Source organism: Mercenaria mercenaria, chromosome 16 (genome assembly GCF_021730395.1).
Source record: "Mercenaria mercenaria strain notata chromosome 16, MADL_Memer_1, whole genome shotgun sequence".
Classification (NCBI taxonomy): domain Eukaryota; kingdom Metazoa; phylum Mollusca; class Bivalvia; order Venerida; family Veneridae; genus Mercenaria; species Mercenaria mercenaria.
In genome coordinates, this window is record NC_069376.1 from 37941780 (window position 1) to 37959268 (window position 17489).

The 17489-nt window shown below is 34.9% G+C and overlaps 1 protein-coding gene across 4 annotated transcripts; it reads right to left on the reverse strand.

Moving 5' to 3' along the window:
• Positions 1–5735: 5735 nt before the first annotated feature.
• LOC123540305 (NF-kappa-B inhibitor alpha-like) lies at positions 5736–11670 on the reverse strand. 4 transcript variants are annotated; one of them, XM_053526763.1, is made up of 2 exons: positions 11637–11670; positions 5736–7596 (listed from the first exon to the last, which is right to left on the reverse strand). In XM_053526763.1, the coding sequence occupies exons 1-2, from the start codon at positions 11653–11655 to the stop codon at positions 6365–6367; spliced, it is 1251 nt and encodes a 416-aa protein (XP_053382738.1). In that variant the 5' UTR covers positions 11656–11670; the 3' UTR covers positions 5736–6364. The 4 variants fall into 4 exon arrangements, with proteins under 4 accessions (XP_053382738.1, XP_045181143.2, XP_045181142.2 ...); XM_045325208.2 differs by lacking the exon at positions 11637–11670 and adding an exon at positions 7975–8130; XM_045325207.2 differs by lacking the exon at positions 11637–11670 and adding an exon at positions 7855–7968.
• Positions 11671–17489: the final 5819 nt, after the last annotated feature.

The window sequence follows — 17489 nt, forward strand, 5'->3', positions numbered from 1 at the left end:
GTTGCTGCTGCTGTCAAAGACGATGATTATGATGATGATGATGATGATGATGATGATGTACTATTAACGAAATTTTGTTACTGCTGTTTATGGTGAAGGTAGTAATGCAGCTACTGCTGACAGCAATCTTGTTGTCGTTGATAATGATGACGATCATGCATATTTCAGATTGACCAATTAGGTGAATATTTGTACATGTATTGACGTGTTGTTACTTTAAAGAATTAAAAGAAAATCCTAGGGTCGAGAGATTTTCAGGACAAAACGATTTAGATCTTTTAAAGCCTACAACATTTGATAGTTCTTATAACTTTTTAATAGCACCAAAGTGACCATGTCCACAAAGATTTCGTCTTAAAGATCCCAACGGGTTTTTTTTTTGTTGTTGCTGTTGTTGTTTCTTTTTTGCGTCATGCGTATACACGGAAAGAAGTAAGAGTGACATTGGTTCAAGGTTTTTCATTCGGACAGTCCAGTGTTTAATGTTTCTCTTTCTCATAAACTCGAGACTTCACTGCATTCCCATATACTAGTAATGAATACTGTTATAAATACATTTGGGAAAAAAGATCTGCCCTTTTCTATTTTCTGTTTTTATTTATTTTGTCGTGTATGAAAAGCCCGAGAAACTACTATAATTATTAAGTCAAAACGTTCACACTTGCGATCAGTAATCCACTGGCATACATTATTCTATTTATATAAATACAATAACCCGTTGCGGCGACCTTTTTCATGTTCATATGATAACTTTCATATTATCTTTTTGATGTGTCATCTTTGTCATATGATGAAGGCTAATGGTTTAAAACGATATCATTTACGCTCAAATGGCCATGGTAAATAAAAAAAAGTCGCAGTTAGATTCAACACAAAAGATATCATTTATTAAAGAAATACGGCTCTTGTTTTGTAAATCCTCGCAATATACGGTAGCGGTGTATTAATATTAAGGTATATATCTGGCACATATGCAATTGATCTGTTCTTTATGGTGATTCATTTTAATTTTGGAGATTTTTTTATTATTTACCTGCTACGCTAATCGAAACTTATATCGCCCCCTCGATTTTGTTTGTAACATCTTTGATGGTATTAATAGTATATATGAAATACTTTACAGATTTAGACAAATACGCTGTTAGTTACATATTGAAACTTAAAAAAAAACAAGTGGTGTTCATATATAGCACCATTTTACTTATTTCATGGTCTCAACACAGTTTTAAAAAGTAAAGAAATACATATGAAAGTTCAATTTCCTTACAAGGAGTTTACAGGGTTTTACGGAGTTTATTCAAATATATTCCACTGGGCTATATTGTCTGTTTGTGTTGGGTTTAACGCCGTTTTTAAACAGTATTTCAGTTATGTAACGGCGGGCAGTTAACCTAACCAGTGTTCCTGGATTCTGTACAAGTTCAAACCTGTTCTCCACAAGTAACTGCCAACTTCCCCACATGTATGAATCAGAGGTGGAGAACGAGTGATTTTAGACACAATGTTTTTTATCAAATTGTCACGGAGAACATACCGGTACGCCGCGCCGGGGGATCGAACTCACGTATACTTACATTACGAACGGTGGTAATATATGGGAAAAATAAGACAAAACATTTTGACATAAATAAATACGGTAAACTGACAACACAGATATGTGTATATGTAAAACCATCGCATCAGATATAGAGAAATGCTTAGACACTCGCCGTGTGATATTTAAATTATGTTTAAAAATATAGATTCTATAAGTAATCTTAAATTGATCAGTTATCAAATAACGAATTTCTAATACGTAGTTATTTACAACGATTATAGTTTAACACATAGATGTATTTCATTGCTATTATAACGCATTTTTTTTTCAAAAGATAAAGTGTAAGAGTAGATTTCCCGGAAGCACAGAGCACCCCAAACACAGCCACAGCCACAGAGCCATGCATCGCAAATTAAGCACACAACAAAAAGAAGCTGTAACGGCGGAAAAATATTGTAGACGGGTTGCTTCAAAAATCCAACAATAAGTACATTATAAATATATGCAAAACACAGAAAAATGGGGTTGGGTGGTAAGGGGTAGATGAAAGGGTCAGATGTAGGGGGAAGGTGGAGCAAGGATGAATATTCAACAGGGAAAGCCACGTTCTTTAAACGCAGTATTCCTACAACGTCGCAGACACGCATGTACAAAACACTCACACACACCCAAGATAAACAAACAGAAAAATAAGAAAAATCAACACTGTGGGGCACCGCCCATAACAATCACGTATAAATACACATATATACACACACACATAAGCAGAAAACAACAGTAGGGCACCGCCTTAGGACGATTATGGTGGGCACGATAACTTACTCATGGCAGCAAATGCAAGGAGGAAAAGGGATGGGACAAATAACGTTTTCATCCTGTCAAACCACATTTGTGTGGAAAGTAGAAGTGTGGTAAGGCCCATTTCATCAATACAAAGTCAAAGATGGTTCCCTAATTTCAATTTGTTTGACGTTGCACGGCGTAGACATTAATCTAAAGGGAGAACCTGAAATTTGCTTTCTGGTAAGGTGAAAACATTAAAATTTGCTTTGTAAATTCTGCATATTTAGTAATAAATGGACGAAGTACCTACAGTGCCGCTAATAAGGATAGTTTTGCATAACTTGTCCTAGTGGAAAAACAGAGTCAGGGCCTCGCGTATAAACTAGAACTTTTCCATGATAGATTAGAGTTCAATTTTGCCGAGGAACCTTTCTTGTGAGATTTTGAACCAAGTTTAGAGTGTGGCCATTCTTAGAAAACAGCCTTAAAATGTCGATATCAGCTTACTGAGGTTTTCATCTTTGCGGTCACGTTTTTTGGAATCCACATTTTATTAAGTCTCTCGAAAGTTGCCGCAGTATGGAAGTTAAGGTTGGAAGTTGTGACCGCGGATGTCGAATTCCGCCGATGACATCTGCAAGCTGCTGCTCAAAATCAGGTAAAATGAGGTTATCTCCCATTTGATGTTTTCGTGTAATATCAAACTTCCCATTTTCCAAAAAAAAAAACTTCGCAGTAAATCTGCAAAATATTTCTAATATTCCTATAGGTAAAACCGAATTTTCTGGTAAATTTTCCAATTTCACCTATAACTGATTCTATAATTAGTTGCAGCGCATTATTGTGGATTCTTTTCATGGAAAAACCACACAACTGAAAACGGAAGCGGTATCATTCCAAAATATCTCGAAATAACGCAAAAAATATCGGTCAGTCAAGAAAAATAAATTTTAAGAAAATTAAACGTGGTATTCACTTTTGTTTTCATTTTTGTTTCAGTCATTTTCAAAATTGTTTTAAAACTTCAATAATTGCTATAAATAAACTTCTTAAAACGAATGATTACATCACTTGCAATACAATCAATAATTGAAAATTGTATATGTAATCGATCCTTTTAATATTCGAAGTTTAAAACTATCAAAAACAAGAGGGCCATGAAGGCCCTGTATCGCTCACCTGACCTATTGACCTATAGATCATCAAGATCAACATTCTGACCAAGTTTCATTAAGATATGGTCATAAATGAAGCCTCTAAAGTGTTAACTAGCTTTTCCTTTGATTTGACCCGGTGACCTAGTTTTTGCCCCCACATGACCCAGATTCGAACTTGACCTAAAGATCATCAAGATTAACATTCTGATTAAGTTTCATGAAGATACAGTCATAAATCTGGCCTCTAGAGTCTTAACAAGCTTTTCCTTTGATTTGGCCTAGTGACCTAGTTTTTTAACACACCTGACCCAGATTTAAACTTGACCTATAGATCATCAAGATTAACATTCTGAACAAGTTTCATTAAGATATGGTCATAAATGTGGCCTCTAAAGTGTTAACTAACTATTCCTTTTATTTGACCCCCGTGACCTAGTTTTTGACCCGACATGACCAAGATTCGAACTTGACCTAAAGACCATCAAGTTTAACATGCTGACTAAGTTTCATGAAGATATAGTTATAAATGTGGCCTCTAGAGTGTTAACAAGCTTTTCCTTTGATATGACCTAGTGACCTAGTTTTTGACTCCATCTGACCCAGATTTAAACTTGACCTAAAGATCATCAAGATTAACATTCTGACCAAGTTTCATTAAGATATGGTCATAAACGTGGCCTCTACAGTGTTAATTAGCTTTTCCTTTGATTTGACCGGTGACCTAGTTTTTGACCCGACATGACCCAGATTCAAAATTGCCCTAAAGATCATCAAGTTTAACATTCTGATTAAGTTTCATGAAGATATAGTCATAAATGTGGCCTCGAGAGTGTTAACAAGCTTTTCCTTTGATATGACCTAGTGACCTAGTTTTTGACCCCACCTAACCCAGATTTGAACTTGAGCTATAGATCATCAAGATTTGACCAAGTTTCATTAAGGTATGGTCATAAATGTGGCCTCTAGTGTAAACTAGCTTTTCATTTGATTTGGCTTGGTGACCTAGTTTTTTATCCTACATGACCCAGATTCAAACTGGACCTTAAGATCATCAATATTAACAATCTGACCAAGTTTCATGAAGATACAGTCATAAATGCGGCTTCTACAGTGTTAACAAGCTTTTCCTTTGATTTGACCTGGTGACCTAGTTTATGAACCCAGATAACCAAATATCGAACTCGTCCAAGATTTTATTGAGGGTAACATTCTGACCAAGTTTCATTAAGATTGGGCCAAAAATGTGACCTCTAGAGTGTTAACAAGCTTTTTCTTTGATTTGACCTGGTGACCTAGTTTTTGAACCAAGATGACCCAATATCGAACTCGTCCAAGATTTTATTTAGGGTAACATCCTGACCAAGTTTCATTAAGATTGGGCCAAAATTGTGACCTCTAGAGTGTTAACAAGCTTTTCCTTTGATTTGACCTGATGAGCTAGTTTTTGACCCCAGATGACCCAATATCGAACTCGTCCAAGATTTTATTGAGGGTAACATTCTGACCAAGTTTCATTAAGACTGGGCCAAAAATGTGACCTCTAGAGTGTTAACAAGCTTTTCCTTTGATTTGACCTGATGACCTAGTTTTTGATCCCAGATGACCCAATATCGAACTCGTCCAAGATTTTATTGAGGGTAACATTCTGACCAAGTTTCATTAAGATTGGGTCAAAAATGTGACCTCTAGAGTGTTAACAGTCAAATTGTTGACGACGGACGGACGGACGGACGGACGGACGACGGACGACGACGGACGCCGGACACAGGGTGATCACTAAAGCTCACCTTTGAGCACTTCGTGCTCAGGTGAGCTAAAAATGATCAATAAAAAAGTAGTCTAACGTTTTCAGAAAAGGGGAATAATATGTTTGTTTCTGTGGCCTAATCTATTAAACCAGCATAATGGCATACTAGGTCGAAGTTTGAAACCAGTTCAGCATACCAATGAGTGTTTTTAACTTCTAAACAGATTACAACGAGACTTTAAGCAGGCATGGACGCTTAGGGGTACTTTTGAGTAGACAAAGCTCAAGGCCTCATCAGTCCTGGACCAAGAATTCGACATTTTAACAGGTGATTAAGCCAACAGTCGATTACGTTTTAGGGTTTGAGGATTAAAAACAGTAAAATAATAGGGTTTCCAATCAAAACTAATGTTTTCAACCAAAAGTTAACCAGCTGGAGCTGAATTAAAGTTTCAAACAACTGGGCTCCGGTCTTTAACATTTGGTTTCTATACAAATTCAAAACAAAATGTCTGTTTTTTATTTCATTTTGTAGTTTATTCAGAACAATAAATAATATAATACAAATACCCGCAGAAATACTCTACACATTTTTTCAAGAAATCATCATGAACATTACAAGTTTTCTGATTTTTTAACAATTAAAAATGCTTTTACAAAGGTCATTTCTATACTTCAACATTAATTACTTCCTGAAATAAAGCGATAACTTGAAATGACATAAACTTGAAATGATAAGAAGGAAGTTGTCAATTCTGTTATCAGATTGTTCGGCGTATATCTTTATTCGCCTATATACAACGTACGTCATGTGATCTATAAATTACGTGTGTACATGGTATTGCGCAGGTAAACTAGAAAAAGACTTGCTGTTGCACTAAAATAGATACATTATTAAAAATAAATACATGTAATAACATAATTATGTTAAATTGATAATTTTAACATAATATGTAATGTATTTGTTGACAAAAGTCAATTCGTCGTTTTTGCTCCATTTTCAAAACTACTACTGTCATATTGTCCACAGGGAAGAATATCCCATTGTAACCCTCTGCAGTGTGCAAAAAAGGGGGAATTAACGCCCCTCTGGCGAGCTCGGACAGGGTCTTTTCAGAACGTAATATTAAAACGGGGCAATCACGTGGTGTTTTCATCGTCTGATTCCTCAACAACATCGTAACTGAAGTAAGCTCCCTTGGTTTTTAATCTTTTCACAATGTCCTGATAGTTTCTCCAGAATGCTAAGACCAATGGAGTTTCTCCTTTAAATGTCTTACAGTCAACGTCTATATTTGGATGAGTCAGAAGCAATGAAACAGTTTCTATGTCCTTTTTTTCCACTGCATAATGCAGTAAAGTTCTGCCACTCTTTGCGTCACCAATATTGACGTCTGCTCCCTTTGCAAATAAATGTCCCAGAATGATAAACTCCTTCTGCTGAGCGGCCACGTGAAGGCACGTTAATCCTTCACAGTTTTTAACCGAAAAGTATTTTGCACGTTTTGTTTTGTTGTCCCCGAATGACTGAACAATCAATGAAACAGCGTCTCTGTCCCCTTTTCGGCAAGCTATGTGTAAAGGGGTGTTTCCCTGTTGATCGCGGAGCGTCACGTCAGCCCCTTTCGAAATAAGGTCTCTGACTATTTCAACTTGTCCTGTGAGTACTGACAGATGTAATGGAGACTGCAGAAGATAATTCTGAATGTTCAAACATTTCGCATCATCCGCTAAATGAATTAATGCGCCTGCAGTTTCATCAAGAAGACTTACAATGGCAACATGTAAAATCGTATCACCGTCTTCATCTCTTCGGTACAAATCTATTTCAATTTCTTGTGACTCTTGCGTAGATTGTGCAGAACTCACACTATCTAGTGACTGTAAACTCATAGAACAATGTCCTTCGTCATCTACACCATCCGACAGACCTAATTTACTTAATTTAGATTGTAAATCATTTGCAGTACTATCGGCTTCGTAAGCATCTGAGCACTGTACGGGTGTTTTGTCTGCAAAGCTCAATGATGTTTCAGCATTTGAGCTCTTTAGCTCTAAACTTCCACTGGGCATACTTAAAATTCCAGAATCAATTTGCTCAGAGTGTCTGTCCGACTGAGTTCGAGTCTTTGAATCTGAAGTGATTTTCGTATGTGTATCCGACATCATGTTAAATATCCCTGCACGTGCAACATTACAAGGTTCCCCGTCTGTTCGAGTCTTTGAATCTGAAGTGATTTTCGTATGTGTATCCGACATCATGTTAAATATCCCTGCACGTGCAACATTACAAGGTTCCCCGTCTGCTTCAACATCATCGTCTGACGATAAATTGTTTCTCTTCACAATATTTTCCGCCATTTTAAAACTGTCTGAAATCAAAAATAATATTCATATTTTTATACAGTACAGGATCTAAAACACCGCCATGTTAAACCGTCTCGATCACATTAAAATTATGCAGACATATTAACATATTACAAACATAAATAACAATAATACAGCGTTTCTATTCAAAACATTTACATTTTCAACAGAATGTTAACCTTTCAATTACTTCAATTACAAGTTAATAACTTATGATATCAGCTGTTATTTTTCTATTGCTATGTGAAGACGTAGCATAATACCTCGAGGGCGAAATCGAGAACACGATATAACCTTTGATATATATACCCTACGCTAGATTTGTTTTAGCTATTCAGTATCTATAAAGTTATGATTATGAAGTAAGATCTTAATGTCTTTACCTTTTATTCCCTTTTAACAAAAATTCCCCACACTTCTTTGTAAATTTCCTAATCACCCAAAACAGGTATACTAGTACTGGTTTCCCTGGCCGATCACTAGCTTTCCTATCATATGCGCATGCGTAATCAGGTGAAAAGTGCATTGTGCTGAGCTATTGGATTTTTCATCGGGAATTCCCATTTTGCGTTATAAGGCCACGCAAATTGAAATAATGAGTCATTGGCTTTATGCAGTAATAAATTAGATATATTCATTCGTGATTACAGGTAAAACTAGGGTAAAAAATGATTCAAGTCGAAATATAAAGGAAAGCCGGGATATTGTTTACACCAGTTGCTTAGCTTATCTTTTTACGAGTTGTTTTGAAATATTCTCTCTTCGTGTCACCGGGTTCATTGTGTAAGCGATCAACAATCTTTAATACAAACTAAATCAACGAACTAAATCAATTTCGTATTTGACGTAATTGTATTAGATATTTTGAAAGTTTAAAACTGTTTATGTAAAGCCTTCTATAAAATGCTTGCAAGTTTTTTTTGTGTAGGTTGGCGTTTTAATGGATCCGCCCAGTTACAAAGTTAAGCGTAAAAAATCCACAAAATTTGAAATAATTGAAGACGAATGAAGACCGAATACATTTATTTAAATTGTTTTAAGTAGGTGAATAATCAATAATGTAAGAAGTGCCTATGATATTGAAATAGTGTGACTTCCCGCTACAAATCCAGATTATAATGTGTGTCTCTTACCGTCCTAGTTTTTGTTTCCTCATAATCAATCGGGGAATACATTAAAAAAACTTTAGATCACAATACATTATTGTTTTCAATGACTGCACGTATTTCCTTAGGCAGATCGTTTTGAGAACGGGAAATTAATAGCATCTACTACATCAAAAGCGTTTACTACCAAATAAATTGCATCACCTAAAAATAATGCATAAAAATGCTAAGACGGGCGTGATTTTTTTTTATAAGTACCCTTGGGAACTTTCATCAAAAGTGACTATAAAACCGGGGGCGGTAAGTTCGCGCCGCCATATCTACATTTTAATTTTAAACGACGTTTACGCACACAAGAATTATGGAAATTTCTGGATCTTGCACTATCCGTTTAAAACAAAAAAAACAATAAGGCTAATTCTCCCAGATGAATAAACGCTGGTATAGATACATTAAATGAGGAAATTATAGTTATTTTCATTCATATAATATTATGATCAATATTAAAATACTAATTTTTCAGGTCAAACCCTAGTTTCTGGGTACCGAGTCTGAAACATTACATCTAAAAAAAAGCCGGTCATTGGGGCATCTGCTTTCAGGTGACCGCGTTTTTCCCATTTCTAATGAAGTACTACTGTTGATTTTTTTTTTTTTTTTTTTTTTTTTTTTTTTTTTTTGAAAATAACCTACTTCCTCATTCTGTGCAAGCATCATTCATGGGTGAAGATGAATTTCTTATTAAGTGGCACGGGATATTGGATAGTTTCGTATTTTTTGTCGCGTTGATTTTCTTAACAAAATGAGTAAATGGATTTTATAATCGGTTATTAATGACAATTATATTTATAAGGATTCTCGCACATGAGTGTTTTGTGTAAAGTTTATGCATCATTGCATTGAGTCGGTTGGGACTTACGTTTGAAAGACTGTCAAAACTGGAACGGTCATCCATCCCTATAGACTCAGTTCAATTTTGCGAAAATGTAAACGATTATGGGTCTTGTCTAGGTACCTTGTCTCAATGCTATAAATAAACATCCACTGTAGGTCATTCACTTTGCCGCGGGTCTCTTTAAAGATGAATTTTGTAATTTATAACATTCAATCAACAATTCATATTTATTAAAACCTTTTGGAAATTTGGAAAAATTAAAGGGGAAAAAACTTCTAAAAAACAATGAAAAAGTAATACCTCCACGAATACCCAGATATGTTCTAAAAATAACATCCGTGCTTTGAATTAAGGCCCATTTTTCATGCTACAATGCAGGTCTCAAAATTAACATTTCTGGAAACAGCTATAACCACGAAGTGCAGCGTAAAAAAATAAGAATGAATAAAACAAAACAAAAAGCCATTCACTTTCAAGTAATATAGAACAGTCAGTATTTAGCAAGTGGACAGTTTAGGTCATTTTTGTATATAGAGGATATTACATGAGTGTCTTTTCATATTGAATTTATTAAACGAGTTGAATAAAATAATAAAATGCGAGGCTGTGCCGAGCATTTTATAATTTTTGTTTTCAATGAGTTTAATGAATTCAAGGTGGAAAGTCACAAATGTAATATTCTTTTTATCACATGTTAGCTTTTCCTGTCGAAACATCAAAATTCTACTTCTTTTACTAATAACTATAAACGACGGTCAATCAAAGTTTATTACGACTAGGTATAGCATTTATTATGTAATGGCTTATTTAATTCCTAGCGCTTCAGTATTCAACAAAGAAGAAAATCAAGCTCTATATATTCTGCGATAAACAACGGTTGACGCGCGGACCGGTAAGAAATCATTATGACGTCAATTATGATGTCATATTGGCGCATGACGTTCGATACATTACTCCTCGCGTAATCGAAATCCAGTATAATATCTATTAAATCTATCAGTGAGCATGTCAGAATGAAAACAATCAAGGCCTTCTTGTTATTAATCGTCTAATTTACCACTAGTGTATTATCATTTTTATGTAATGGCTTTATTACACTCCCGCGACGTCAAACATGTGATAACAGAATTTAGTGTCCTGAAATAGATATTTAACTGGCCTGTTTTAATCATATAACGTCGACCGGCGTCGGAAACCCCATATGTTCATTTTCATAACATTTCTGCAGACAAAAAAACCCAACTTTTTAAGGACAAAGAAATAAAAGGGTCCAAACTATTTTTACATACGTGTTAAATTGAAATAGTACTATAGATTATATAGTTCGTGACACACCTCTGGTTTCTAGTTTCTTCAGTTATTGCACATATACGAGATTAGAAGAATGACATAATCGTAACAAGTTGAAATATACGTGAAATATATGTGTTATACGACGTATTTGAAATTTCCTTTTACGACGTTTTCGCAGAACTTTCATGTAGCAATGATAAAATTAAGTTTGTTTTATGGATGTAATTATTGTTTTCGATTTCAGTACCATTTTATTCTCTGATTTGGTGGTCCGATGCCTGTCTGAAACTATAAAAAATAGAAGTACAAAGAATGGTTCGGTGGAATTATTCAATTTTATCACTGACTGGATAGGATATCCAGTATTTTCGCAGAACATATAGCTAAATTCTAAACGGCTGTTATTTTTGCTATCATAGTCCGCTTTTAACTCCTTTTTTTTTTTTTACCTGCTCTATGTTTTAACTTAAAAAGCCACTTTAATAGGTATTTCTACTGTAGAAAATGGTTTGCTAAATGCAGATAACTCATTAACTAAAGATGGATTTACACATGACGCGACCCCTATAGCAACGGAAGTAAAATTTCGCGTACCGCAAAAAGACAAGACCGCACAAATAACTGTGTGTTCTATATCTGAAGTCACACACCATTCCCAGTTCGTGTGGCTGATGTTCTGCACATTATTTAAATATTTAACGTCTAAATGCTGCTTATAATAATATATCATAACATGTGAAAAAATCCATACTTGTAATAAATGTAAACATTTAAATCCTGGAAATTATTCATTCAAAATGACTAACTGAAGGAAATGTATTTAAACTGAAAATATTTCCTGTTCATTTCCCTAACTGTTTGAAATCCATGGAAATTATATTAAAGTTAGTGCCTGAGTCGGTAATTCCCTATATACATGCACCGTGCTTGAGGCCAATCGATAAAGCGATTATGAAAAATAGGGTAGGTAGATAATGATTGTTTTCTTTTGTATTTATTTTTTTCGTATATATTATTCAGTGATTTGGACAATTGTGTACCATTCATTGACATGTTTCGTAAAATCATCTATATGGTTCGTGTGTCTATATGCACTTATGTTATTCTTGTGTTCATCAGAACTGTATTTCAAAAATAGATTTTTTGGTAAAACAAAATAACAAGAAAAATGTGGGTCGGCCGGGTTACTATTTTTAACATATACACGAGTTGAAGTTCAAGCCTGTAACAGATTTTTTTGACAACAGCGCTCGGGAAAACCTGACCTTTTTTTTTTAAAAAAAAAACGCACCTAATTACCAACGGCAAATACTGAGCAAAACTTCTCATAATCGGGAAAAAACGCAAACTATCTCTATAAATGCTTTGTATTCTATACAACATAAAATCTATTAGAAGATCATTCGGAAAAAACAGAATGCAACCAAGCAAACTAGCAGACCCGGTTTGATGGAGTCTGAAATGTGCAACAAACCTCAACCCCAAACAAACTACCACATTCCTACCCCACCCCCATATCTTTCGCATCCCTCATCGACTTTAACGGAAATTTGTTATACTGAATGGACTCCATGATTCCAAAATATCAGAAAAATATAACAACACTAGATAAAAGTACGGGATACCTTTTTTACGACCACGACACTCAAATACTGATGCTGTAATAGTCAAAGAACGTTAAAAGAAGATCATCTGAAAACATAGAACGCAATCAAGCAAAACTAGCAGATTCGGTTTGTTTGCGTCTTTTCAATGAAGGTAACGAAATGTGCAACACACCTCACACAAGAACATAAACAGTACCAGAAAATAAAACAACAGTCAGTCTAATTTTCTGGCTATTTTCCTCTACCTTTTATAAGATTTAACTAATATCGACTGATTTTTACATGGATATGAAAAACGCATTGATCGAGATCCGTCTACACTATACTGTTTCATGTTGTGGCCTGGTGAAACTTTACACTTTTGAGTTTTCAGCCTAAAAACTACTCTATATATACCGATATATTTTCCAAAAACAAAAAAAAGAAGAAAAAAAAAACAACGGCGCGAGCTCGGTTTCCCAGTCAAAATATTAAATGAGAGGTACATATACTAGATTTCGGCCATAATCATGTATATCTTTACGTTGCAAATTGTTTTATTATCGCTGGCGTTCTTGCTAGATAAAACATAAAGTTTTGTTTATCAGGAATTCGGAGAGCATATCTCTACTGTCCTCACTCTGGTGTTCTTAACTCTGTGATACAAATTGATTTGTAACTATTTGAAGGTTGTTTACTGTGAATACAGATAAATACATTTTTTCTTTTTAGTTTTGAAGGGAAAAAAGAAAAAAAAAAGACTTCCGACCCAGTTGCAAAAAGTACGATTCCCTTGCAGAACAAACGTTGTCTGGAACGGATAGACAAAAGACATACGTCAGGTCACTGCCATACTCGACCTTTGTGTACGTCTTAAACAAAACTATGGATGCGTACAGATACCAAAAATATATTTGTAGGAAGTCATTCCTGCGACTTACAAACTCCTACTTCCGACTTATATTACTAACTCCTAAGTAGGGAATGGTAACTCCTGTGCATGAACTTAACCAATTCCTTAGTTTGTAAGTCGCACGTATAGGAGTTAGTGTATAGTAAATGGTACGTTGGAGATATGGTAAATTGTGCACGTAAGTAAATATAACGTAGGAGGTAATAAAGGGTACATATGAGTAAGTAAGTCGTACGTACGAGTTAGTAAGTCGTACGTATGAGTAAGTAAGTCACACGTACGAGTTAGTAAGTCGTACGAATGAGTATGAGTAAGTAAGTAAGTCGTACGTATGATGGCGCCTATACTACTCGTATGAGTAAGTAAGTCGTACGTATGAGTTAGTAAGTCGTACGTATGAGCATGTATGTCGTACGTATGAGTAAGGAAGTCGCAAATAGGAGTTAGTAAATCGTACATATGAGTTCTTAAGACGTCGTAGAAATTGGTAAGTCATACGAAGGATTTACTACAAAACTCTCTGCTCTACCTCTATTTACATACATTTGACTGTCGTGGAAAAGCAACTATTAAAGCATTAACCGCACTAGAAAAACAAATTGTACATCGGTATTAAATGATTCGCAGACCTTAAGCTGTGACGAGCAAACTCCTGATAACGTCATAATTGAACGTTTTTATTAACTTCTTGTTTTATTCATCCGCGAGCAGACGTAAATCTATTACGCAAACCGTCCAAAAATAAGCATACCATAAAAGGACTGCTGGCGTTGTTCGTGCGTGAAATAATGTTTAAGTTATGAAAGGAGATGTTTGTCTTTCTATAACCAAAAAACACCACACCAAACTTTAAAAAAAACATTATAGTATTACAAAAGAGAACGTTTGCCAATTTGAACAATGTGGTTTATTTTAAGTAGAAACATGAACTGGACACTTAAATATGATTATACAGTCATGCAAATAGCGACTTTATGATAAAAAATCTTTCCCTCTTTATATATTAAGCTGTCTGGCCACGAACACAAAGTATTAGTTTACATAATATTTCTAGAGTACACGATATATTGTAATTATGTTAACGATATAAATTCTGTCACACCGAAAAATATGTAACAGCCCAAAATTGAATACATTTTTGATTATCAATTTTGGGAAAACCTAATGTTTTTCATTTGTAACATTATCTTCAATGGGTAACATGGGAAGACCTAATACATGTGTGCTATTTATAGCAGTTTAACAGCATGCTGTTACGATTTATTGACTGTTTCGGTATTAGAACTGCAAATGAGAGCAACGTCCATGAAATATTTCTTGGGTTTAACGCACCGACACAATTTAGGTCATATGTCGAGTTTCCAGCTTAGACGGCGGAAGACACCAGGTGCCGCTCCGAAAGGCACCTTGGTAGAAGTACCGACCTTCCAAAAGCCAGGATTGCTTGCTCACATGGAGAATTCAACGCCCCGAGTGAGACTCGAACCCGTATCGGTGAAGGGCAAGTGGTTTGAAGTCCATAAAATATAGTTATGCCTATAGGATGTAATAAGAAAAGTCTGCACATATAAACGTTAGATGAAATCCCCTGTTGATTTTACAACGAAAGTTTACAAGGTGATTAAGACTACATATACATGTAGGACTTATACATAGTTTATATATTACAAGAGATTGATTATTAAATTACATCAAAATAAAATCATTGAATATCTCTTTTATACTAAGAATTCTTTTTATTTGGTCAAAGTTGTTAAGTTTCGACAGAAATTGATACAACAATTGGGGCGTAAGCGCATGTTATTTTAGAAAACCGTACATTTATATGGCTTGCCCTATACAAAGAATGCAAGTTTATTTCCTCTCGACCGCAAACTTATATACGAATATAAACATAAAGGCCGCGCCACATCATGTAAAATTTTAAAATATGCCGTAAATTTTCTCTGATATTTTAACCGGAATTTTTGGTATTCACAAGTTGTTAATAAAGGAAACCGTTTGTAATTGCATCTCACCTACAAAGGAACTAAATCATAAAATTTTCTAAAATTCTGGAAAAGTTCCATGAACCACAAACATTCATATAGCGAAAAGAGATAAGGAAAGGGGAAATTAAGGAATCATTTAATGCAAAACTTCATTCCCATCAGAGTCTTTCTAAGAGCCAAACCATGAAAATGAAAAAAGGTAAAATCGAAATATAAACTCCGAGAAAGTTCATTTTGTACGCTTTCGTAAACCCAACATTATATATACAATCATCATTTCATCACACTCTCCTGGTAAACAAACTTCTAGCCACGTACCAATGTAGTTATGGTGCCCAACCCATACGTTTGGTCATTATAGGTTAAAATCCAGCACGGTATGTAACGTTCTGCATGTATTTTGAAAATAATGAATGTAAAGTACAAATCATACACCAAGGAAGTAGTAAAATATTGCTCAAGTTACTTCTTTGCACTTGATGACATAAGTCGATTGAACAGGTCGTCTTACCATGTTTGTTGAGTTCTGAAAGTTCTATTTAAAATGATTTTATAGCAACAACATCTATTTTTTAAAGAAATGTAACAAGTATTATTATTTTACAGAAGACAGGAATTCGGATTAAAAGTAATCGCAAAATGTGATTCTATTGAAACAGCACCGTATTTTCGCTGGGTAAGAAATTCGCGAATTTTAAAAATTTTGAGTAGGCTTAATATTCGCGAAATTGTAAAATTGGTATCCTACTTTAATTTGAATTACTAATGGTAAATATTTACGCGATGATTAATTTTTCGCGAGATGTATGGCCTCGCAAATATAGCGAAAATTAAACCCCAGCGAAAATTTCTGCTTTTATAGTGTACTGTATGTATCAACCATCTTAACAATCTCAGTAAAAGCACTACTTGTTCTTAGTGGTGCCGTCTTGTTGCTGGCCAACTCATGATACACTCGGGTACCAGTATAATATTTACTTATGTCAGGTTTCGTGCATGTTGTTATTTCAATGTCGGTATAATGTTATTAAACATGCTATATTATTATCATGTAATGTTTGTCCCCGTGGGTTTCTTAGCCTAATGGAATGAAATATAATAAACTCTATGAAAATGTTTATGTATGCCAGGTTCATCCATGGCCACCATTTTACATAGGCCTCTAGGATAAGATACGTTTGTTTTGTAAGTTTTCGCTATATTTATGGGATCGATTTCATTTTAGGTATTTTTGTGAAAGGTCACGAATTAAGCCGCTGATTCTTGCGATATTATTCAATTTCTGATTGTTCATTTCGAAGCAGACGACTTTAGCGAGAATAAAAAAACCGAGTCCCACTCATGGGCTCCCAGGCTTACTAATGGATACTCCGCTATTGTGTTATTCCTATTCCGCTCCCTTTACAGTAGGCGAATTTTAGACGATAACATCAGCCAAAACCACCAGACTGTCCTCTAGTGCCAGTGACCCCAACCTAAGTTTAACACTACCCTTAGATAGATGCAAGTATCCTTTGAAAGCATTACGTATGTCAGAAGACCTCTTTCATAGACTGGTTTACAGTATTTTTTTTCTCCATAAATATGAGACATTGTTACACCTGCCAAATATTTAACTGACAAATATGCAGACGAAGCTAAAGGTGGTCTAAATTATTTTGACATGCTCAGTCCAATTTTCATTGACATAAGTCACACGTTTTGTCAACATTAGAGGCAGATCCTTTCTGCATACATGTTTAATGATGATAATAATTATGATAATAATTATTCCTTCTCTTGAGAAGGAATATCTTAATTCAGTAAGTCACACTTGACTGAGCTACTGATATCGAAAGCTGTTGTAATTACAAGCTGGCAAATTAAACTCCGTGACCTTAGAAATAACCTCTGACGTTAAACTATTCTTTCTCAATTGAGGCGACTCTCTGACTGAACGCGTTCCATGGATTACACAATACTAAACCCGAGGATGATTGATTGATTCTTTTATTTCTCCAATCTTGAAGAACATAACATATGTACATTCAGTCGACCAGATAGACATATATCAGCAAATTTAAATGTAAACAACCAAATATTATCGTTACCTTCAAATGCATGGTTAATATGTG